Raw genomic sequence first — 18,847 nt, 5'->3', positions numbered from 1 at the left:
TTCAATGACCTATTGTACGTACTTAATAAAACTTTATCGGTATGTTTGAACAAATACTGAATCCATGAATCACAGAATCAATGGATGCTGACAGCAATCTTTTATATGGAGCAGTAGTTCTCTAGGTTCCATTCAGCATAGGTGAATTTAGGATTTTGAACAATGCACATATATAATTATAAGAAAAATATTTCAGATATATAGTAGTGCTAAACATAATACAATGCAGCCAGGCTCAATTAGTCAATTATATTAGGATATTTTTTATGGTTGATTGATACCTCAATTATATTAAAATAACTCAGGGAGACAAGGACAGACAATTTAGTCACCAGTGCAGGACTAAAATTCTGTACTGCATACATTATTGAAAAATAAAATGAAAGCAGGCTCAGTGTTGAACACCAGTTTTGATATTATTGTTAACTCAACAACTTTAATTTAAATAAGTTGATAGGATAATATTTAACTAGTATATGTTAGTACTTTGGTTTCTGCATTACCGAGTGGTGAATTTCTTGAACTAGAGTTCAGAAGTTTATGCATACTATCATTGATACCAGTACCATCTTTTCTTTTTGGTGTTACTTAGTCTATTATATTCATCATCTGATTAGTTTTATGTAGCCTCACGGTCAAAAACTGTTGCTGTGGAGTCTCTTCATGTATGAGTTTTATTTATTATTATATTTTGCATGATCGTTTTCAAGTGTGATTCCGAAGTTTTAGCCACCTACTGTAGAGATGCATCTTGTTTTGCCCAAGTACTGACTAGCAAGAATCCAGCCGTAAGAGTTTTTTTTTCTCTTTTATTATTTCAAATAAAAGAAGTATTCTTAATAATGGGAAAATAGAAGAAAAGAAAACGTTCATACCAGTACAAGGTTTATGCATTGCGGCATGGGCCGAAAGCTCAAAATTAAGTCCGCACTCCGTGGGTCTGCTTGAGCGTCCCTGGGCATCAGTTTCGGCCCAGTTCAACAGTCCATCTCTTTTTCGATAGCAGGTCGGGGGGACAGAGCCACAGAGGGTTATCCCAAATTGGAGAACGAGAGGGAGATGGCGATCGGCACCGACGGCGGCGCCGGCGTCTGCAGCGGAGGCGGAGAGAAGAGGAAGAGGGTGGATGAGCTTGGGGACCGATGCGAAGCGGTGGATCGCATCTCCGCGCTGCCGAACGAGCTGCGGCAGCACATCCTGACGCACCTCCCCCCTCAAGGACGCCATTCGCACGGGGGCGCTCGCGCGCGGGTGGCGCGACCTGTGGAAGGGCCGGTGGGCGTACCCCGCCTCTGTCGAGGTCCAACTCCGCTCCCGCGACGCCCTACTGAGGGAGCTCGACGCGCTGGCTCGCGAGCCGCGCCCGCGTCGCCGCCTCGACCGCTTCTCCCTCGTCGTCGAGACCAGCAAGCTCAAGTCCTCGGAGCTCCGACGCTTCACCGAATACGCCTCCTCGCGCGCCTCGCGCTCCGCCGCATCAGCATCTCCAGCATGTACTACAAGGACGCCCAGCCGTTCCACGCTCTCGAGGTCATCCGGCTCTACTCAGTAACCCATTAAGGTGGGGTTTGACAAAATCATGGCGCTGTGCGGCTGCCATTGTGACTTCAAGAGACGCTGGACCATCATGCATTGGAACCTGAGGAGCGTCACAATCGTGGAGTGCGACGGATACACCAGAGCGAATTTGGCCTGTTTGCCTAGACTTGGCTCCTTCAGCTACAGTGGCGACTTCCTCGAGATGCCGTTCTTCGTTCAAAGCCACACCGCGCTTGCTGATCTTTATATTCGGTTTACTCACCCAGTAAAAGAGGTTAACCATAAGTTGAAATATTGTTATTTCCCAAAGGATTTATCCGGCCTCAACGTCCTCACCATATGTTGCAATGCCCTCCCGGTATGTTCTTTGTATTGGATTTTATTTTATCTGGTCTCCTAATCACCTTGCTACAAGTTGTTTGATTTTATAAAAAATAAAAATACAAAGGTCTTTTAACCTAATCATGCCTCTCTTTTTTTAGCTTTTCTCTTCGTTGCCAAATATTGGACCAAGTGCCCCAAGGCCCAGTCTCAACTTACACGGTTTGAAAGAGCTACAGCTACTCATGTTAGAAATGGAAACTGTTAACCTTGCTGGCCTCTATGTGTTCCTCAAGGCCTGCCAATGTCCTAATCTGGAGAGGCTCTTTGTGCAGGTATACCTTCAATATTTTCTAAATTCCATTGCTTCGTAGTCATCCTGAGATCTTGTCTAATTGTAATGCTTGTGGATGATTATGGTTCATCTTTGTAGCTCCCGACATTTAAATATTTGCCCAAGAAAGGTTCTGTTGATGAGGTGAGGGAAGAGCCACCGCAGGATGGCTTAGAGAACCTTGTGATGGTAAAGGTCACGAACTTCAATTGGTGCTGCATTGAGGTGCAGCTAGTCAGTTTTCTATTGAGGAAGGCTAGCTCCCTGTGGAAATTATTAATAGTTTCACCCAATGTCACTCCACTGGATTTGCCCGGTGTACCAGAAGCAAGCGTTTTGCTTCTCAAAGAAGCTTTGGCCAGTGGCAAGATAGTGTTTAGGGAGTTTGATGATGGTGCAACAGAACCGTATCATTCTGAGGTTTTTACCAAGCTTTAATTGTCAGTGATCAGTCAAGTCAGAGCCCTTTGGATAGTAATAACTATCTGTTCACTATCCTTTTGGTGGTAGCTCTTATAGATAATATATGAAAAGCAATGTTTTCTTGTTAATATCTTTCTTCAATATTACTACTAGCAAAGTTAAAATGCATGGTATCCTGTCCTGTATGTGCTTGCTTTCATGTCTTGATACCACTTGCATCTTGTATTTGCCATATTATCCCTATGAATTGAAGCAGCTTTGTATCATATTTAACAATTCAAACAAAGATGAATGAAGTTGTGGATCAGACATATTGATGATGCTATATGTTGTCGCCTTGTCGGTCTTCTTCCTTGTTCATTTGTTACCTTGAGGTATCAGATTGCATCAAAGTGGGGAGGTTTTTTCTTATTTACATGAGTTGTAGTCTTTTTGCCATTTTTCGATAAGGTAATATTCAGGAAGTTGCCCTATTGATATACAGAGTGGCAAAGTGCAATGCTGCTAGTGATGAATTTAGTTGTTTGTTGTGACTTCTATGGAGTGTGAACTAGAGAAGCAAATTAGTAACATAATTCTTTTTTATCAATAATTTTCATGATTTATGGATGCTAATCCCTTTACTATGGACTAATCAAGAAATGGGATTTTACCTGAAATAAAGCTAGTGCACGGGAGATTGGATATGCTTCCATCATTCAATTGTACCTTGTAACTATGAAAGAGGGCTGAAAAATCAAAGATTATCGTTTCTTTTCTCTTTATTTTTTGAGTGAGAACATCTCACAGTTTCAGTAGGAAAGAGTGAAGATTTACCTTGGAACTCAACCATGTCATTCTGAAGTATCAAGTTTTAGTTGTTAATGACGAGTCTAGTTGGAGTCCTATGGATAGAATACCAGACTATTAGGGAATTATCCTGTTGCTTCTAGCTCTTATATTGATAAAATATGAAGAAACCAAAATTGCGGATGAGAAATACTAGTGATAATGTTATATGTTGTTGGTTTCTTGCCTTGAGGTATAAGTGCATCAAAGTGGGGAGGTCTGCATTTATTTACATGACTTTGTAGCCTTGTTCCCAACATATATTTTTGATATGGTAATTTTCGAGAAGTAGCTTGATTGATATACAAAGTGCAATGCTGATAGTGATGGATATAATTATCTGTTGCTACAGTCATGGTCTCATAGAATGTGAACTTGAGAAGTACGTATTTGGTAACAGTTTTTCTGTTAATAATTTTAAATGGTTCACTATCTCCCTTTGCTATGGAAATTATGTGATTTCTAACTGAAATGCTAAATCCACTATTTGGAGCTTGTGTCTACTCTAGTCCTGTGGGGCGTATGTGTACGGGTGCGGGGGTGTGGGTGTGGGTGGGTGGGGAGGGCTTCTCGCCGTATTTCTTATAGCTGTTCTTCAATGTTTACTTATCTTTCTTATTGTTTTCTTGTCATTTATCAAGACTCTCAATAATGACGTTTTCTATTTTGAACATCGTACTTATCATCTGAAAGAATGAAAATCTTCCTATTCAAGTCTTTATTTACTGCTGGATTTGTTTATGCATCCAGTGTGGCACAATTTATGTCAATTTTTCAAGGTTTTCCCCCTGTATGTTCCTTTTAGTTTGGTGCTTTACTTTCTGATTACTTATGATAACTCAGTGACTGACAATTCAGTCCACCAATGCTTGACTAAAATTCAGTACTTGAAACATTGTCGAAAAATAAAATGAAACTAGCTCAGTCCTAAACACTACTTTTGATTTGCTACGTGAACACTTCCATTTACATAAGACTGATGCCATAATACTTCACTAGTATCTCCGACGTTCAGATGCCGTAGCACTTAGCATTAAGGAATCCACATTAATTTGTCGATCTGTTGGTTCTTTTGTTTCTGTATTACAGGGTGGTGAATTTCTTGAATCAGAGTTCAGAAGTTTATGCATACAATTATGGAATCATCATTTTCATTTTGTGTTACTTAGACTTGGTGGTTTAAATTCATTGCTGTAATACTCCTATGAAAAAATCATTGCTATTGGGGATTTCACACACTTCTTTCCATCATTGGAGACAGCCTAATGGTCAAAACTGTTGCTGTGTGTGAACTCTATTCATGTATGAGCTTTATATGTATAATGCCTGATCATTTCAAGTATGATTCTAAATTTGTCCATCTGGGTGTAGACCTACATCATGTTTTTGTAAAACCTTTTTTCGATGGGCTACTGACTAGCAAGGCTGCAGGCTGCTTGTTATTGGAAGCATTTTTTTCTCTTATTATGGGAAACAAAAGAAGTAGTTTTCTTAAAGGGAGAGTAAAATAAAAATAAAAACTGCCTATACAAGGCTTATGCATGGATTTTTTATTTTATTTTTAATACTTTTTGTAAACTAATTTTAAATCTAACACTGTTTTTTTCTTCTTCAAAACTAACACTTTTGGCCGTGCCTATTTTCCCGGCGAGCAAAAAACACCTTTGCCGCGCCATGCATGGTGGCACGGCGAGGGGGATGACGTGGCGACGACCGAGGCACTGACCGGTTACGTGCCAGGTTTTGTCGCGCCACCGATCTTAGCGCGGCAGTCCCAGGTGCTTTCCTATTCCCAGATGCCTTGGGCAACACCATCAGCTGGATCTTTCTTGACATACTACGTCAGCCGTGGGATAATATAGCGGCAATCCCTAACCGCGAGCCGCCCTCCCTCTATCTGCCTGCCCGTCGCCGCGCACGCCCGTCGGCAGCGCCCGCCGGCCGCGCCACGCTCGCCAGCGCGCCACTCCCGTCGCGCCCGCACGTGCCCGCCACGCCAGGCACGTCACGGCCGCCCGCTGCGCCTGCTGTGCCCGCACGCCTACGCGCCACCCCCTTCGGCCGCCCGCCACGCCCTCCGGCCACGCAAATAGGTATTTGCAAAATTCAGCAAACTTTTATAAAAAATCATATAGGTATTTGTTAGGGATATTTGTTTTGTTAAATTTCTTTTGTAAAATATATTAATCACCTTTCGTTTTAGAGTTGGCAAAGAAGTTTCTAGTATATATATTATTATCGTGGGGCTATGGTTATCTTTCTATATTATCTGTATCTATTTTTATTTTAAAGTTAGCAAAGAAGCTTTTAGCATACTTAGCGGCACGAAACCATGGTTTTGTTTTCCTAAATTGTCCATAGATACGTTCATCCACTCATAGATACATTTATTCGTTTTCGTATAGCAGTTAGTAACAGAACCTCTAACATACTCATTAGCGCGGTGCCGTGAATAGCTTCTCGTATTATCCGTATTCGTTTTCATTCTAAAGTTGGTAAAGAAGCTTTTAGCGTACTCGCTAGCGCGAAGCCGTGGCTTTAATTTATCTTTTCAAGTTGGGCGTAAATGCTTAAATGTGGGGAGCGAGTGGGGAAAGGTCGTCGCTTCTGGTGGATGAAAACTGGCTATCATGAGAGGAAAGAAAGGAAAGCTATATAGCAAATGCAGTTATGGCATCTCCCCAATTATAGATTGTGTAAATTATATACTGTAAATCAACAGTGCAATGAAAAAGAAAGGAAAGCTATATACCAAATGCAGTTATGGCATCTTCTAGTTGTCTTGTGTCTGAACAGCTATACATAGAAGTTGCTTATTTTTCTAGTGAAGTTGTTTAATATGTCTGTTAATGTTACTTTGAATATATACATGTGCTTTTATATTGTGTTCGTATTGCATAACAAGTAGTTTAATTTTTGCAATGCTACATAATGTTAATTTGAATATTGTTAATTTGAATACTCTAACTCTTTGTTTATCAATTTGTAACAGGATAGTCCCTCCCACGCGACGCAGTCCTGGTATGGACGTATCGACAGCTATGCGTTGCCTGCCGTCGCACCTCAGGGTATGCGAACCTTGGGGGTTGCTTCTGCCTACTCCAGGTTTAGTGTTGGGAACGATGACCCGTTGGGAGACCCCTTGTTACTGGTTTTTCTATAAGTACTTCGGTTCACTATATTCTTCAAGGTAGTTACATATGATGAAATTAATAATGGCTAATTCATTATCGTGTTCAATGCAGCATTAGAACGGGCAGGATACACTCCTTACAGCTCTGTATATCTGGATGCAAGCAGAGTTAGTTAGAGGGAATCCGAGGCGCAAGTATAGAGAGTACACGGACTGTCTCGACGTCTTGACACAGTATCAGGTTACACACTCTTTACTATCATACATGTGTCTTGTTCGATGTACACTATATCACAACCTAACTCAATTACGAAATGTTCAGGTGCATTGGTGTCCTTGGGATGCTCTGGAGCTCTAGGACTATCTGAGTCCTGTCACTAGGGATGAGTCAGACGAGTATCGCTGCAATGTCTCTCTTATTTTCTTCCACGTGGTTGAGATTCACTTGCCCATCAGGGTTTGCAGGCAGTTTGGAAGAATGACAGGCTACCCACCACTGCTTTACTCCACCAACCAAGAATTGGACGGGTGTGTTATCGATTAATAACAAAGCTACAATTTAGAGATGTATATGGTACAACTAACGATCGTTTTGTTGCAGGTATGATCGCAGGAAGAGGTACAAGACCAAGGATTGGCATGTGGCACACAACACGTACATCCAGTTGTGGCAGACCAGGGACCGGCAGCCGGTCGATGCGGGTCCCCCACACGACTAGCACACCTTCGACGAGTACCTGCGGTGGCTTCACAGGTCTACGAGGAGACGATTGACGAGGACGACGAGGAAGATGTGATCGAAGATGTATACGGCGTTGCCACTAGGGACGACACACAACTACAGAGAGCCCCGCTTCAAAAATACGTGGTAAGATACTCGAATGGTATAATTTATTATCCATTTGGTATTAAGTATGTGTACTAAAACTGTCCAACCGCGTTTCAATACCCAAGCGACACAATTATCAAGGCTGTCCAACGAAGCAGCGTTTCGGCTTCACGAGTCTAGAGGACAGGGGCCAAGTATTCTCGAGGCTTTTGTGGAGATAAACATAAACTTGTTCGTTTCAAAAATGTTTCTTCAGTGTATGTGCGTTTGGAAAATGCACTGACTTTAACGTCTATTTATGCAGAAGGTGAAGCGGAGCTGCAGGAAGCTAGCTCAGAAGTTGAGCTACATGGACACTCCTTGGGTGGAACCCGATTACCCGGCGCGGTCGGGTGGCACGTCTTCTGGCTCTTTGAGGACACCAGTCGACTCTTCTCAGCCGGTGATAGATGCCGCTTCCGCTGTGCGTACACCACCAAATCATAGCGTTGGGAAGGACCCTGTAAACGAGAACGACGAGGACGACGACGACCCCCTGGGCTTACGTATACAGCACCACCAGTGGGACCCTTAGCAGCAGGACGAGATCGGCATGTGTCAGCTAGGTGGTGCCTCGTTGGTTACCCAAGGAGCCTCACAGGTAGTAACAAAATGTAGTTTCTTTAAATACGTAGGTTCCATGAACTAACGATCATAAAGATTATAAGTAATCGTGCATATCATATACTTGCAGGGTACGAGCCGTACGCACCGGCAACACGACCACACCGACGTTGGCTACACTCCCAATGTGTTGCCTATAAATCCGAAGAGACAGAGACGTCTGAGGGATCCTTACACACCTAAGACTTAGTTTGTTATGTCGAACGAATATTGTCGTCCGAAACTTACAGACTTAGTTGGTTATGTCGAACCAATGAAAATGTTATGTGGCAACTTGTCAACTTATGCATTGACTCTATTTTTTTTTCTTCATATTCGTTTCAATGCGTCGTGACACTTGTAGTTGTTCAGCTCATGTTCAATTGCAATTGAGGCTGGTCGGCTTCTGTCTGCGTCCAGGTTCTGCCGCGCCGTGGGACTTGGCGCGTCAGTGCCGCGCTAAGATCGGTAGCGCGACAGAACTTGCCACGTCACCGGTCAGCGCTCCGGTCGTCGCCACGTTATCTCCCTCGCTGTGCCACCATGCATGGCGCGGCATATATGTTTCGTCGCGCCAGGGAAATAGACGCGGCCAAACGTGTTAGTTTTAGAAAAAAAACAATATTAAATTTTAAATTAGTTTATAAAAAGTGTTAAAAATAAAAAAAATTCTACGCATGGGCCAAGAGCCCAAAACTCTGGCAGCACGCCTGGTCTGCTTGACTGTCCATGCTTCGGTCCTGAATGGCCCAGCTCCTTTTTTTTCTGGCCGCAGGCTCGCAGTCGCATCACCCAAAATTGGTGCATCGGTTTATAGAGTGAGAGGGAGAGGATGGCGAAGGGTTTCTAGAGGAGCCTTTTTTTAGCCGTGTGTTATTATGAAAGATGGTCATAGTTTATAGGCTATTAAAAAGTTCGAACGCACTCTAATGCCATGACGTTAAACTTTCTTTTCCTTCATACCATTTCGTCCACTTTTAACTCTAACGGTGTTAATCTATGCTGGAAAAAGTCTAAACTACCCTTGGTATGAGTGTATGAGATCTTTTAATCTTAGCCACAGATCTAGAGATGAATGGTGAAGGTTAATTATCAGTATAAGTGTATTTTTAAAGTATTTCTGAATTTATTTTTCTAAAGGAAAATGGTTGTATAAGGTGTGGGCATGACTTCACGGTGAGGTCATCAAGCTAGCTAGATCGACATAGCAAGGCATGGTTCTGCTCTGCTGCTCGTTCCGGCCGACCGCGCAGCGTTGCACGCGTGCGGGCTGGGAAGGGTTGTAGGGGTGCTGCGCCTAGCTCGGCCGGCGGCGGGATGTGGGTGCCTGGCTCGCACCATGGCCGCCGCGCTGGGCGGCGCTCAACGGGAACGCCGGAGGCGGTGGGCACAACGCCGTCACCAGGCGCATCATTGCGTCGCTCAAGATCCCGACGACGAGTACGCCATGGTGTGCACCGCCAACAGGACCACCGCGTTCCGCCTCCTCGCGGAGTCCTACGCGTTCCGGCATGGGAAGCAGCTACTCCCCGTGTACGACTACGAGAGTGAGGCCGTGGCCGCCATGGCCGACAGCGCGCGCCGTCGGGGCGCCGAGGTCACCTCCGCGAACTTCGCCTGGCCGAGCATGAGGATCCACGGCACCGACCCCCTGCAGTCTGACGCGGTGGAGAACGACGACGCCCATGCCCCGGAGATCCGCGAGGTCGACAGCACGGCAGAGAGCGGCTTCTACTCGGAGGAACCCAGAGTAGAGAACGGACACGAAACAGAGCGGCTGGCCAAGCAGGAAGAAGACGGAGAGAGTGTGATGGAGGTGGAGTGCCGGGGACTGGACCACACGGACGCGCTGGGGCCCATCGCCATCGGCAACCGGCTGCGGCTCATACGCGAAGGGGTCCTTCCAACAGCGGTAGTCCCAGTAGTCGACGTGGAACGCCAGCACAACGACGGCGACGCCGTCCCCGGAGTCCTGCGCCAGCCGCGCCGCCACGGCGTCTGCCTCGGGCGACGCCCCGCACCCCTGCGACGCGAACAGCTCCACCAGCACCGGGCCCGGGGCCGCCTCCTGGTGCTCGCCCTCGGCCGTGGTCGCGTCGTCCGGCGCCGACGCCGTCGCGCCGCCCTGCGCCCAAAGCATGTCAGCAGCCGCGGCACCATTGGTGGCGTGGTGGTAGCTATGTCGTAACCAGCTAGCGAGCGAGCGAGCGAGCTGCCGTGCGGCAGTGTCCGCGGCCGGCGCCCGCAGCAGCTGGGTAGGAACATCGCGGCGAAGGGAACGGATCAGGCTAGTGAGCTCGCTGGCGCGTTGGCCCTTGGCACGCAGGGGCAGAGCTGGAGAAAGGAGCCACACGCGGCCGGCGACGAGCTACGCGTGGGCAGCATCGGGCTCGGCTGACAGGCTGAGGAGAGGAAGAAGGTGGCCGGGTTACTTACAGCTGGCCATATCGGGCAGAGAGAGAAAGAAGGGAGAGGGCAGGGTACGAGAGAAGGGTATTTCAGACATTGTCATCCGTCGAGTCCACATGTAGACAGAATGACACGGAAAACAAAAAAAAGTTTACATGTGTTCGAACTTTTTATTAGCCTATAAACCACGACCATCTTTCGTAGTGGCCAGAGAGAGAAGGGTTTTCCCCCAAAATTGGAGACGAACAAGAAATGGCCATCGACTCCGGCAGCGGCGGCGGAGCGAAGAGGCAAAGGGTGGATGAACTCGATGGCCGATGCGAGGCGGTCGGATCGGATGCGATCCTGGTAGACCGCATCTCGGCCCTGCCGTACGAGCTGCGGCTGCGCGTCCTGACGCACCTCCCCCTCAAGGGCGCCATCCGCACGGGGGTGCTCGCTCGCGGGTGGCGCGACCTGTGGAGGGGCCGGTGGGCGCACCGCGCCTCCCTCGAGGTGCACATCCGCTCTCGCGACGCCAAGCAGAGGGAGCTGGACACGCTGGCGCGCGAGCCGCGCCCGCGCCGCCGCCTCGAGCGTTTCTCCCTCATCGTCGAAATCTCCAGTTTCAAGGGTTCGGAGCTCCGGCGCTTTCTCGACTACACCGCCGAGGGCGGCGTCGAGGACCTCCACGTGGAGACGCGCAGGACCACGCTCGCGGACACTCTCAAATTCCACTTGCCGCTGTCGTGCCCGGCCCTCGCGTGCCTCTCGCTCAGCTGCATCAGCGTCTCCAGCATGTACTACAAGGGCGCCCGGCCATTCCTCGCTCTCGCGGTCATCCGACTCGTATCAGTCTCCTGTGCCCGGGAGGCTTTCAAAAAAATGATGGCGCTGTGCCCCAACCTCCTCACTCTCGATGTGCGCAGCTGCCACTGTAACGGTTACGGTTGGGAGTTCGACAGGCTACCGCCGAACCTGAGGAGTCTTGCAATCGCTGGCTGTGATAGGATCACCAGTCTGGACTTCGTGCGTGTTCCTAGCCTGCGCTCCTTCCACTACAAGGGCCGCTTCTCCAACTTGCCTTTATCCATTCCACGCGATGCCACGCTTTCTGATATTTATATTCAGTTATTTGACTCAGAACCGATGAAAGAATGGAATATGGATAACTTGAGGAAATCTCTCCCGACGGATTTATCCAGCCTCAACGTTCTCACCATCTGTTGCAGAGCCCTCACGGTACTTTCTCCATATTCAATCTTGTTTATTATTTCTGGTCTTCTTGTAACTGAGGAGTAACTTTTAGTTGCTTGATTTCCATAAATATGAAAGAAAAAATCATGGTTTTTTAAGCTAACCATGCCTTTTATTTTAGGGTGCATCTGTCTTGCCAATTTCAACCTACACAGTTTGAAAGAGCTACACCTAATCATGTTTGAAATGAAAGCTGTCAACCTAGCCAACCTGTATCTATTCCTCAAGACCTTCCAATGTCCTAATCTGGAGAGGCTCTTTGTGCAGGTTAACATAATCAATGCCTTTGTAATTTCTTTTCTTCATTGTCATCCTGTCTTTTTACTATGGTTCTTCTTTGTAGCTCTCGGGCCTCTCGGCATATAGATGTAATCCCATGGAAGGTTGTATTGATCAGCTGTGGGAAGAGCCACCAGAAGATGGCTTAGACAACCTTGTCATGGTAAAGGTCACGAACTTCAACTGGTGCCCCACCGAGGTGCAGCTAGTGAGTTTTCTATTGAGGAAAGCTAGCTCTCTGCAGGAACTGTTAATAGTTTCTCGCAGTGTCACTCCAGTGGATTTGCCCAGTGCACCAGAAGCAGACCTTTTGCTTCTCAAAGAAGCTTTGGTCAATGGCAAGATAATGTTGACCAAGTCTGACTATGCAGCAACTCAACCATATCATGAGGCCTTCAGAAAGGTACTATAGTTATCAGTCACCAGTTGAGGCAGAGCCCTATGGATAGTAATATCAGCCTATCAGGGCATTATCCTTTTGGCTGTAGTTCTTATTGATAAAATGATAAGATATGAAGAAACCAATGCTTTTTTTTGAAGGTCATGAAGAAACCAATGATGTCTCCTTAATTTCTTTTTTGAATATTACTTAAATGCATGGTATTCCAGTGTGTTCTTGCTTTGCTGTCCTGGCACCATTTGCATGATGTATTTGACATATTATCCTTATTTTATGATAATGAATTAGAGCAGTTTGCATATCTTCCACAATTCAAATGTGGACCAGAAATAATGATAATGTTATATCTTATCGGTTGTCTTCCTTGTTGATATTTTACCTTGAGGTATCGGATTGAATCAAAGTGAAGAGGTCTGTGCTTTACTTTCATGGCCTGTAGTCTTGTTGTCAACATATCTTTTTTGATATGGTAACTTTCAGGAAGTAGCCTGACTAATAAACAGAGTGTCTGTTGTGATTGCCATAGGGTGGGGGTGCGAACTAGAGAAGCAAAATTGGTTGCAAAATATGGTTGCTAATTGAGTAATGGTTCTCGATCTCCCTTTGATATGGACCGAAGGGAAAAAGGGATTTCTACCTCAAATATGATGTAGCACATGGGAGATTGGATAACCTTATGTCATTAAATAGATAATAGATGAATTGTGATACAAAAAATACTCTTTGGAGCTTGTTGTCTACTTTAAGTAACATTTTTTGTGGTGTGTGTGGTGCGGTGGGGGTCACAGGTGGGTGGGTGGGTGTGTTGGGGGTGGGGGGGGGGCAGGTTAGCCATATTTCTTTCTTATATTTATAGGTACTCTGCAATGTTTACTTTTCTGCGTTCTTTTTTTTTTCTTGTCAAGGCTTTCAATAATTATCAAAACACTTATGAACATTACAGCTATCGCACCTAGCATACTTTATAATTATAATCGAGCTTTGTGCCTCTTGAGTATGAAAGTGGGGAGGGAATCTGATATCATTGTTTCTTTTTTTTAGTGCATAGAGCTCAGAGTTTCAGTCGGAAAAAATAAACTTTCCTATATCGCCTCTTGATTTAGTACTGCATTTTTTGTGTGCATTGAGGTGGCACAGCATGTGTCATTAAGTTCCACCCTTCTGTTCCTATGAGTTTGGTACTTAGCTTGCTGATTCAAATTCATCATCTTTGCTAGTTGCTATCCATAATGGAATGATAGCATAGGGGTACTGTCATGTGGGGCCACAGCTACCACCGTCGCAGGCGCAACCGCGACGTGAGGCGGGCCGCGGAGCGCGCTGAGCGCGACGCCCAGGCCAGCACGCGCGATGCGCAGGGAACATCCAGTGGCTAGGATAGAAAGAAGGAAGATTTGATTTGCTATCTTTCCCTAGAATCAAGAATTAGTTAGTTTCCTTTTCAACAGCCCGAGAGGCTATATGTATGGATCTAAGGCCATTTGATAAAGTAAGAAAGATCAGTTATCCTAAACCTCCCTCTCTTCCCCAAAGACTCTCAAGCCCGATCACCGTGAGGGGTATAACCTCCAGATCGGAAGACACGGCTGACGGCTACGATCTACGTAGCCGCGGGCCGCCTACCCACGATCTCCAGGCCCTTGACAACCTGGTATCGGCTACCAGACGATCCTCCTCCGCTACACCTTCCACCGCCGCCGCACCATCTGCCCGCCACGCCCAGCCGCCACCACCACACTCCCCATCCGCATCCACCGCTACTTCTGTCGCCATGGCAGAACCCACGCTTGCTGATCTTCTTGCCCAGATGCAAGCCATGACCGCCGACCTTGCCGCGCTGAAGACCGACATGGCCTCCGTGAAGGCACAGTCCGAGTCGTCCGGATCAGGGGGCGCCGATGGCCACCGTCAGCTCGGGCCGCGCGAGCAGGAGTTTCACCCGAAACACAAGAAGTGGGATTTTCCCCGCTTCGACGGCACCACCGATCCGATGCTCTTCATCAATAAGTGCGAGGCCTATTTCCGCCAACATCGCACCACGGTCGACGAGCGCGTGCTCATGGCGTCGTACCATCTGGACGACGTCGCGCAGCTCTGGTTCATCCAGCTGCAGACGGATGACGGCACGCCGAACTGGAGCCACTTCAAGGATCTCCTCAACCTGCGGTTCGGGCCTCCCCTCCGTTCCGCGCCCATGTTCGAGCTCGCCGAATGCCGGCGCACGGGCACCGTGGCGGACTACTCCAACCAATTTCAGGCTCTCCTTCCGCGCGCGGGCCGGCTCGAGGAGTCGCAACGCGTCCAGCTCTACACCGGGGGCCTTCTCCCACCGCTCAGCCACGCCGTCCGGCTGCACCACCCGGCCACCCTCGTCGAAGCCATGAGCCTGGCGCGTGAGGTGGAGATGATGGAGGCCTTCCGTCCGCCGCCGCCACTGCCTTCCCGAGCGCCCCAGCGCGGCGTTCTGCCCGCCCCGGCGCCACGGCCGGCGCTACCGGCCCCCCAGCAGCCCCTGGCGCTCCCGGCGCCACCTGTACCCGGACAGCAGGGTCGCGGCGAAGGACCTCCACGTCGACTCTCCCCGGCTGAGATGGCGGAACGGCGCCGCCAAGGCCTCTGCTTCAACTGCAACGAACCATACACCCGGGGACATAACCGATTCTGCAAACGCCTCTTCTTCGTCGACGGGGTGGAGGTCAATGACGCCGTGGACGCTTCGGAGGCACCAGGAGCCGAAGCACCCTGCTACTCCCTCCATGCCGTCGCTGGCATTCCTGTCGCGGACACCATCCAGATCACGGTGTCGGTGGGGGCGGCCTCCCTCCTCGCCTTGCTCGACAGCGGTTCCACGCACAGTTTCATCGGCGAGGACGCGGCGCGACGTACCGGCCTGCCGATCCAGGACCGGCCACGCCTGACCGCCACGGTCGCCAACGGCGAGCGCGTGGCCTGCCCGGGCGTCATTAGGAACGCCCCCTTCTCCATCAACGGCACAGCTTTCCACACCGATCTCTTTGTGATGCCTCTTGCAGGGTACGAGGTTGTGCTGGGCACCTGCTGGATGGGCACACTCGGTCCCATCGTGTGGAACTTCGCGGATCGCGCGATGTCCTTCCACCAAGACGGCCGCACCATCACGTGGGCAGGCGTGCCGTCCTCGTCCGCCGCCAGCCTGCGCACCATCGCGGCGGCCAGTGGGACGCTCCTGGACGAGCTCCTGACCGCCTATGAGGACGTCTTCGCCACACCTTCGGGCCTGCCGCCACAGCGCACGCGGGACCACGCCATCGTCCTCAAACCCGGCTCGGCCCCCGTCGCCGTGCGGCCATACCGCTATCCCGCGGCACACAAAGATGAGCTGGAGCGCCAGTGCGCCGCCATGATTGAGCAGGGCGTCGTTCGTCGCAGCGATTCGCCTTTCTCCTCCCCGGCCCTCCTCGTCCACAAGGCCGACGGCTTGTGGAGATTTTGCGTCGATTACCGCGCCCTCAACGCGCTGACCGTCAAGGACGCCTTCCCTATCCCGGTGGTGGATGAGCTCCTCGACGAGCTCCATGGCGCGCGCTTCTTCACCAAGCTCGACTTGCGCTCGGGCTACCACCAGGTGCGGATGCGCGCTGAGGACATCCACAAGACGGCGTTCCGCACCCACGACGGCCTCTACGAATTTCTGGTGATGCCGTTCGGGCTGTGCAACGCCCCGGCCACGTTCCAGGCACTGATGAACGACGTTCTGCAGCTAGCCCACACCAACGCGCATGAAGGCATCCAAAAGACGTTGCAGCGGCTCCGGACCGAATTCTTCGTCGAGCATGATCGCCGCGTCGTCCATGACTACGTGCGGGCGTGTGCGACGTGTCAACGCAACAAGACAGAGGCGATGCACCCGGCCGGCTTGCTACAGCCCCTGCCGGTGCCATCGCGTGTTTGGGCCGACATTGCCATGGACTTCGTCGAGGCGCTTCCCAAAGTCCACGGCAAGAGCGTCATCCTCACCGTCGTCGATCGCTTCTCCAAGTACGCCCACTTCATTCCGTTGGGCCACCCGTACACGGCTTCCTCCGTCGCCCGCGCGTTTTTCCGCGACATCGTCCGCCTCCATGGTTTCCCGGACTCCATTGTCAGTGACCGTGATCCGGTCTTCACGGGCCACGTGTGGCGCGATCTGTTCCGTCAGGCGGGCGTCCAACTCCGCATGAGCACCGCCTTCCACCCGCAAACGGATGGACAGTCCGAGGCAGTTAACAAGACGATTGCCATGTACCTTCGTTGCATCACTGGCGATCGTCCCCGGGATTGGCTCGACTGGCTTCCGTGGGCAGAGTTCTGCTACAACACCGCCTACCACTCTGCCCTACGGACGTCGCCCTTCACTGTTGTCTACGGCCGCGCACCGCCGGAGCTCCTGCCCTATGCTCCGGGGGGCGCTCGCACGGATGCTGTGGATGCCCTGCTCGCCAACAGGGATGAATTTCTCGCCGAGGTTCGGGCGCGTCTTCTGCAGGCTCAGGAACATGCGCGACGCTTCTACGATGCCAGGCACCGACCTCTCGAGCTCGCGGTTGGCGATTGGGTGTTGCTCCGTCTGCTTCGCCACAACCAGTCTGTCGCTCCGGGCAGCAAGGGCAAGCTGGGGCCCAAGTATGCTGGGCCGTTCATGGTGCTTGAACGCCTTGGCGAGGTGGCCTATCGTCTCCGGCTGCCGGAGGGTGCCCGAATTCACGACGTTTTTCACGTCGGTGTCCTGAAGCCCTTTCGCGGCACGCCGCCGTCCTCGGTGCCAGCTTTACCGCCTCTACGCCACGGTCGGCCACTTCTTCAACCAGAGAGGGTGCTGCGTTCCCGCCTTAGTCGCGGGGCGTGGCATGTCCTCGTTCAATGGGCCAACTTGCCGGCCGCCGACGCCACCTGGGAGCCGGTGGAGGAGTTCCGGGCTGCTTACCCGACGTTCCAGCTCGAGGACGAGCTGTTTCCGAAGGACGGGAGAGATGTTATGGTCGGCAAGACCTATGCTAGGCGAAGTGGCTAGACCTAAGACGGGTCCGGTTCAGGTCCAAGCCGAGTCCCTAAGAGTCCTAGCAGATTTAGTTAGTTGAGAGTTTTTAGAGATTGGGTTCAGATTAGTAGCAGAGTTTGTTAGCCTAATGAGTCAAGTTGTTTCGGTTTGTAAGGACTATAAGAGTCCAACTCTGAGAAGAAAAGAATTAGCCTGGGATTGTGTCACAAAGACACCCTTGGGCGCCTGGCGCTCCCTCCCTGTTCTTTGACCACTCCAGCCGCAGCCCTAACCCCTCCTCGGCAGCACGGCGCCGCCGCCTCGACGTCGAGTCTTCAAGCCCCGGCCCCCAATCCACCATAGCTACAACCTCAGGAGCTTAAATCCTCCTCCGCTACACCTTCCACCGCCGCCGCACCATCTGCCCGCCACGCCCAGCCGCCACCACCACACTCCCCATCCGCATCCACCGCTACTTCTGTCGCCATGGCAGAACCCACGCTTGCTGATCTTCTTGCCCAGATGCAAGCCATGACCGCCGACCTTGCCGCGCTGAAGACCGACATGGCCTCCGTGAAGGCACAGTCCGAGTCGTCCGGATCAGGGGGCGCCGATGGCCACCGTCAGCTCGGGCCGCGCGAGCAGGAGTTTCACCCGAAACACAAGAAGTGGGATTTTCCCCGCTTCGACGGCACCACCGATCCGATGCTCTTCATCAATAAGTGCGAGGCCTATTTCCGCCAACATCGCACCACGGTCGACGAGCGCGTGCTCATGGCGTCGTACCATCTGGACGACGTCGCGCAGCTCTGGTTCATCCAGCTGCAGACGGATGACGGCACGCCGAACTGGAGCCACTTCAAGGATCTCCTCAACCTGCGGTTCGGGCCTCCCCTCCGTTCCGCGCCCATGTTCGAGCTCGCCGAATGCCGGCGCACGGGCACCGTGGCGGACTACTCCAACCAATTTCAGGCTCTCCTTCCGCGCGCGGGCCGGCTCGAGGAGTCGCAACGCGTCCAGCTCTACACCGGGGGCCTTCTCCCACCGCTCAGCCACGCCGTCCGGCTGCACCACCCGGCCACCCTCGTCGAAGCCATGAGCCTGGCGCGTGAGGTGGAGATGATGGAGGCCTTCCGTCCGCCGCCGCCACTGCCTTCCCGAGCGCCCCAGCGCGGCGTTCTGCCTGCCCCGGCGCCACGGCCGGCGCTACCGGCCCCCCCAGCAGCCCCTGGCGCTCCCGGCGCCACCTGTACCCGGACAGCAGGGTCGCGGCGAAGGACCTCCACGTCGACTCTCCCCGGCTGAGATGGCGGAACGGCGCCGCCAAGGCCTCTGCTTCAACTGCAACGAACCATACACCCGGGGACATAACCGATTCTGCAAACGCCTCTTCTTCGTCGACGGGGTGGAGGTCAATGACGCCGTGGACGCTTCGGAGGCACCAGGAGCCGAAGCACCCTGCTACTCCCTCCATGCCG

General features: G+C 50.9%; 2 protein-coding genes and 2 pseudogenes across 2 annotated transcripts; 3 read left to right on the top strand and 1 right to left on the bottom strand.

Moving 5' to 3' along the window:
- Nucleotides 1–828: 828 nt before the first annotated feature.
- LOC136522072 (uncharacterized) lies at nt 829–2,942 on the top strand (annotated as a pseudogene).
- A 2,374-nt stretch (nt 2,943–5,316) lies between these two features.
- LOC136524479 (uncharacterized) lies at nt 5,317–10,209 on the bottom strand (annotated as a pseudogene).
- Nucleotides 10,210–10,653: 444 nt separating this feature from the next.
- On the top strand, nt 10,654–13,093 carry LOC136521841 (F-box protein At4g09920-like). The gene is made up of 3 exons (XM_066515604.1): nt 10,654–11,716; nt 11,816–11,961; nt 12,038–13,093. The coding sequence occupies exons 1-3, from the start codon at nt 10,711–10,713 to the stop codon at nt 12,383–12,385; spliced, it is 1,500 nt and encodes a 499-aa protein (XP_066371701.1). The 5' UTR covers nt 10,654–10,710; the 3' UTR covers nt 12,386–13,093.
- A 1,051-nt stretch (nt 13,094–14,144) lies between these two features.
- LOC136524478 (uncharacterized) lies at nt 14,145–17,402 on the top strand. Its single transcript, XM_066517838.1, has one exon. The coding sequence runs from the start codon at nt 14,145–14,147 to the stop codon at nt 17,400–17,402; it is 3,258 nt and encodes a 1,085-aa protein (XP_066373935.1).
- Nucleotides 17,403–18,847: the final 1,445 nt, after the last annotated feature.

Source organism: Miscanthus floridulus, chromosome 18, assembly GCF_019320115.1.
Source record: "Miscanthus floridulus cultivar M001 chromosome 18, ASM1932011v1, whole genome shotgun sequence".
In the NCBI taxonomy this organism is placed as follows: Eukaryota; Viridiplantae; Streptophyta; class Magnoliopsida; order Poales; family Poaceae; genus Miscanthus; species Miscanthus floridulus.
The sequence above is the reverse complement of the archived record's forward strand: the minus strand, read 5'-3'. Positions and strand labels throughout refer to the sequence as shown.

What these genes read in the sequence shown, in the direction of transcription:
- LOC136521841 (XM_066515604.1), top strand. Translation starts at nt 10,711, where the DNA reads ATGGCCATCGACTCCGGCAGCGGCGGCGGAGCGAAGAGGCAAAGGGTG. An exon ending in AATCTTGTTTATTATTTCTG is followed by an intron (nt 11,717 to 11,815) that starts GTCTTCTTGTAA and finishes CTTTTATTTTAG; the next exon opens with GGTGCATCTGTCTTGCCAAT. An exon ending in TGGAGAGGCTCTTTGTGCAG is followed by an intron (nt 11,962 to 12,037) that starts GTTAACATAATC and finishes TCTTCTTTGTAG; the next exon opens with CTCTCGGGCCTCTCGGCATA.
- LOC136524478 (XM_066517838.1), top strand. Translation starts at nt 14,145, where the DNA reads ATGGCAGAACCCACGCTTGCTGATCTTCTTGCCCAGATGCAAGCCATG.